The following is a 5,000-nucleotide window of genomic DNA, read 5'->3' as shown; positions in this document are numbered from 1 at the left end:
CCAGAGTAACCCTTCATGATAGTACAGAAGACTATAGAAATCTGGGACTTTCCTGAAAGCATAGCAGTTCTCCAAAGGTTTGGGTTGCTCTGTAAAACAAGATTTCTTCTCCCTCCATTCTGTGCTCTTAAAAGGTGATCTCTAGCCTCCACATTTATTTTTCCCTTTAAGGAACAGTCCTCCAAAATTCAGAAAGATAGTTCAGAGAACTGACCTGTGTGAACCACCTGAATTTTAGGGACCTCAGTAATTAAGTCATGTTTGAAGATAAAACTGAGGTCCCCAAGGCATTAGAGTGCTTCTGAAAGTATTACCTCAGATTTTAACTGTATGCCATCATCATAATTTCATATGATGCACGGAAAGGTATTTAAACACAGTTTCTACCACTCTATGCCATCGTTTTTATGAAAGTGTGGGTAGAAGGAATCTGTGCTGATGGAGCTCTCCTCCAGTCTCTGCTGGCAGCCCTCAGGAAAACATAGTGCTCCTTGTATTTCAAGGGCAATTTATTCTTCAGATGAGACTGACCTTACACAAAATTAATGGCTCAGCCATAGTGAGTAATGAAAATGCTCCTAAAGCAGACTCGTGGTTGCATTTTTAAAATCTCTGTCTACCAAAATTCTGTATTGGTTTCAAAATCACTCAGTATTGTAATCTAAATGCCATTTGTTGCCCGGACCACAACTAACTCAGAACTTCATTATTGCCTTTTCAAAGCACTGTGATTTCGCTGATGGTGCTGGCACAAGATCTAGCCCGAGGCTCTTAAAAATACAGCCCTTCCAATAGCAAGTGATCGATGACAGGATAGGAGGAAATTAATAATAAGCCAAGAGAGGAGGCAGAAGGGCTGAGAACACGATGAAAAGGTAGAAAACTAGTGTCCCTGTGCCCAGGTTAGGCTGATCTACCACTGACTTCAGCAAGAACAGGGTCTCCTCTGCTGTCACAAAACAGTTTTGCACTGTGGCTACATGGGACAAATTTGGTGTATAAAGAGTTAGTTAGTTATTATTTCTCATACATTATCCTTACATGAATTTGAGGCTGATGGATCTTGTTTATATATAATGAGATTCTCATCAACTATACATTGAAAAAACTACACTGGCTTTTACAACCTCTGCCAGTTTTTTCTAGCTGAAGATTTAGCCCAACATCAGTAATTTAGGAATCAATAAGCGATTTGAAAAAAACCAAATCTATAGTCATTTTTTGTTATAATATTCAGTGTACAAGACTTGACTTGATTGGAAATTTATTTCTTAATGCTGGATGTATCCTCGGTATATGAATTAAGTACGTTGCCTTGCTCATGTACAGCAGACAATACTGATTTTTAGTTTCTGTCCCCTTTAATGTCGATGGGACTGTTCACCAGCTGATTGTGTAAGCAGTGTAGTAACAAGTCACTGAGTTAGTGACAGACAGTCAAAATTATGCTTATTTGAAGAGGATGTTTTCAAAGAAATGAAAGACGCCTAGATAAAAAACTTGGCCTCAAAGCCAAGGTGATCTGGGCATTCATGTCTCATGGGAACTGTTGAAAATCTCCTACTAGAGTAAAAAAAATGAACAAAGCATGAAAATTCACTACACCTGCATCACTTACTGTGATCGCAAACATGTATAAATGTTGCTATTCTGAAGTGTAAGCAAAAAATTTTCCTTTTCTGCTCTGCAGCCCCTCAGTCTGGGTTTCTCATATTGGACCATGTACATTTCCCATCACAGCTGGCTGATTTAAAGTGGGACAAAAATCCTGTTTTGAAAGTGTAAAATATTTTTGAATTTAAGTTTAAATTTAGCTCAGAGTGCTTCTTGCTGGTCACACCTAGGACTGTCTGAGGGGAGATGTAAAGAACATGTTGTGTCTCATTTGCATGACCTCACTAGGGCAGGCAAGGAAGTAAGGGGCAGAGGAGAGGTTTCATTGAGCTTGTGCAGTGCCCTGAAACACAGAGAGTGTTTCAGGAAAAAAAAAAGGAAAGAAGAAGCAAGGGCCTGGCCCCAGACACATCACTGGCATCCCACATTTCAGTGAAAGGTGGGAATTGCCTCATCTCTGCTGGCCATTGTCATTGCATTCAGTTATGTACTGAGGATAGCATGGCAATTTTAAGTGTGAAATTGATTCATAGAAACATGGAATTGTTTAAGTTGGGAAAAACCTGTAGGATCAAGTTCCAACCATTAACCTAGCAATGCCAGGCCCACCGCTTTTGCTTTTCCCAAAGAAAAACCTGAGAGCTTCCTCGCGGTGATAATGTAGAAAGGAAATACAGTAGCAAAGAAGAAAGAATCTCTGCCTGCATCAGGCTTTATATACCTAAATTGTTGAAAAAACAAGCAAAAGCCTGGGAGACATCTGTTTTCTGACTTGCCCCAGCTTGCTGCTGGTGTTGATAGTTCATACTGAGCTCTAATTATCACTTTAATCAGTTTAATCTGCAACAACTCCACAGGCTTCTGATTTTCCATGTGAGAACATTAGGTGTATGTCCCTTATCTTTCCCATGACCAGCCTTGTTACACTGCTGGGACTTAGGAGCACTGAAATGTGGCTCAGTGCCAGTGCATGACATGATACAGATGATGGCTATCCAAATAATATTAATTATTTTGCACTTGTACTAGAAGCAAACAGAAGATCATATTGACAGGCAACTTGCCAATATCCCAAACTGCTACCCACTTATTTCACAGCCGTGGGACTCTCATATTCCACTATCAACCTGCACAACCTACTGCCAGGATGCTTGAAGGCAAAACGTAAGTTTGAATCCTGGAAAACATGAAGAAATATGCATTTTCTGTCCTAGAAACAGAGTATTCCCTATGAATTAAATGTGCAGGCTTTGAAAAGTGAATGAAGCATTTCCTTTACTTAAAGGGATCACCTGAGAGTACCTGGGAATGCTGTTACCAAACTGTAGCTGCAAAAAATTGTCATTTCTCGGGGCACAAAGGCTTCCTCAGTAGCAAATGAAAAGAGATGGGCATCTCAACAGCACTCTTCATCCTCTGCTAAAACTGATATCTAAACCCACCTTATGGAGGTACCAGTCTTCTTCGCTTAGTTGCAGGTAGGCCTAGACAGGTAGCCAAAGTTTGGGGCATAACTTATGGGTGGAAAAAATTGAGGTAAGGTCAATTCCCCACCCCTTTAAGTATATATACATGAAGTAATCAGAATGCATAAAAAGACAGGATCCCTAAAGCTAAGAGCAGCATAAGGTTCAGGAGCTGTTGTGTATTGAATACATATATATAAATAAGTACAAATACAGTCATACCTAAGCATTTTTGGGATTTCCAATTGAATGAGTTACTGAGTGTAAAAAGCTGCCTTTCTCTTTCATAGTAACTGTTTTAGTAGGGTCAGTTATACTATACTAATTAATGGTTTCACTGATTATTTATTTATTAAGCCTTAAATTCATGAGTTAACATTTTAGCAATGCATGAATTATGGTGTATTATGAAAGATTAATTTTCTCATAGTGATCTGCTGGCACACATAGAGTCAGGTCATATATCATGTCACCAGAAGGCTGTCTATTATGTGCCATTTCTGTTTATCTACCCACTTCTCTGATATATATTGTATTTTCATGCACACCTGCACATAAATAGATAACCATATGCCTGTCACATTAAGAATTGGACAGTAACGCTTCAAAGTAGAAAACCCAAAAAGTGAGTCTGTTAATAATTTCAGAGGTTTTGAGAAAATGAGCTGGTACAACCACATGAAGTGGGACATTACCACAATACTCTGAGATTATTCACTGAGTTTAAGTAACTTCAGTGTAAACCCATAGTGGTTCAGGACTTTGAGGCATCAGATTCAGTTTCATCTCACTGTTAGACTCTGTTGTGTTACCTACAGCAAATACCAGTAGTAAGAGAAGGTATTCCAAGTAGTAATTTATCATTAGCCTGGGACCCTGGAAAGACTTATGTGAATAAGGGAGATTTAAGGAGAAACTTTGAATTGAAAATAATTTTGAAAGAGAAAATGAAAATTACTGTTATGTTGCTCTTAGCTGAGTGTAAGGGCATCGCAGCTCTTGCCCTGAGCTCTCGGCATGCAGACCTCCTGATTACAGATCTGTGCCAAGAAATTATGGGCAACAAACACTACAAAGCATCTCCTTTCTCTTTTCAGGATAATTTTGAGGGCAGTAAATGAAATAGCTATAGCCAAGTCATATTATTAGTTTGTATGCATACAAACTAAAAATAGATTGAAAGCAAGGAACACAAATTAATCTCTTTCTTAAGTCATGTATCCAGTTATATTATATATTTTTCTGAAGGGTATGTTGTTAATATGTCTGAGCCAATAGTTTTGGGTTCACAGTAATTGCATACTATTTATTTACAAATCTTCCCCAGCAGTATGTGCCTGTTACCTAAAGCGATGGAGCAGGTCCCGGTCATATGTCTGTCTCTAAACCTGGGCCAACAGTACATGACATAGCACCCACTGTGGCCTCTGCTCTGTCACTTTGCAATGCGATTCTATGTAGTTTTACTTGAATAACATAAAATAACATATATAATGTTATTTATGTTATTTTCCACGTGAAGAACTCCTGTAAACCTTGCCGTTTTGAAACTCAGTGAGGCAGGCGTCTTAGACAAGCTGAAAAACAAATGGTGGTACGATAAAGGTGAATGTGGACCCAAGGACTCTGGAAGTAAGGTCAGTCGCTGCAGTTCGGGACCTACTATCGTGTTCACAAAGCAGTAGAGGAAGTAATAAACGAAATAACTTAGAAATAAAATAAACAGCTGTAGACACAGAATGGAACAGCTTCGCCCCATGGTGGTGGGGGTTGCACTTTAATTTAAAGAAGCACTATTGCCTTTTAAAGTCTTCAGGGATATAAATCACCAAACATCATCCTACACATTCAGGGCATCTGTGGAAGAGTTACAAGGCAGTTTTTTGGGTCTGTGGGAGGCAGATTAGGTTAGCTGTTTCC

At 39.1% G+C, this 5,000-nt stretch overlaps 1 protein-coding gene across 1 annotated transcript in view; it reads left to right on the top strand.

Annotated features, from left to right (window-relative positions):
• GRIA4 (glutamate receptor, ionotropic, AMPA 4) overlaps positions 1 to 5,000 on the top strand; it is a gene marked incomplete at its 5' end in the record, with an annotated part of 17,299 nt that overhangs the window by 2,574 nt on the left and 9,725 nt on the right. The window contains one exon of the mRNA XM_009875422.1: positions 4,603 to 4,717. Within this exon, the coding sequence (XP_009873724.1) occupies positions 4,603 to 4,717 (115 nt within the window). The remainder of the gene's footprint in view (positions 1 to 4,602; positions 4,718 to 5,000) is intronic.

This window comes from Apaloderma vittatum, unplaced genomic scaffold, assembly GCF_000703405.1.
Source record: "Apaloderma vittatum isolate BGI_N311 unplaced genomic scaffold, ASM70340v1 scaffold2278, whole genome shotgun sequence".
In the NCBI taxonomy this organism is placed as follows: Eukaryota; Metazoa; Chordata; class Aves; order Trogoniformes; family Trogonidae; genus Apaloderma; species Apaloderma vittatum.
The sequence above is the reverse complement of the archived record's forward strand: the minus strand, read 5'-3'. Positions and strand labels throughout refer to the sequence as shown.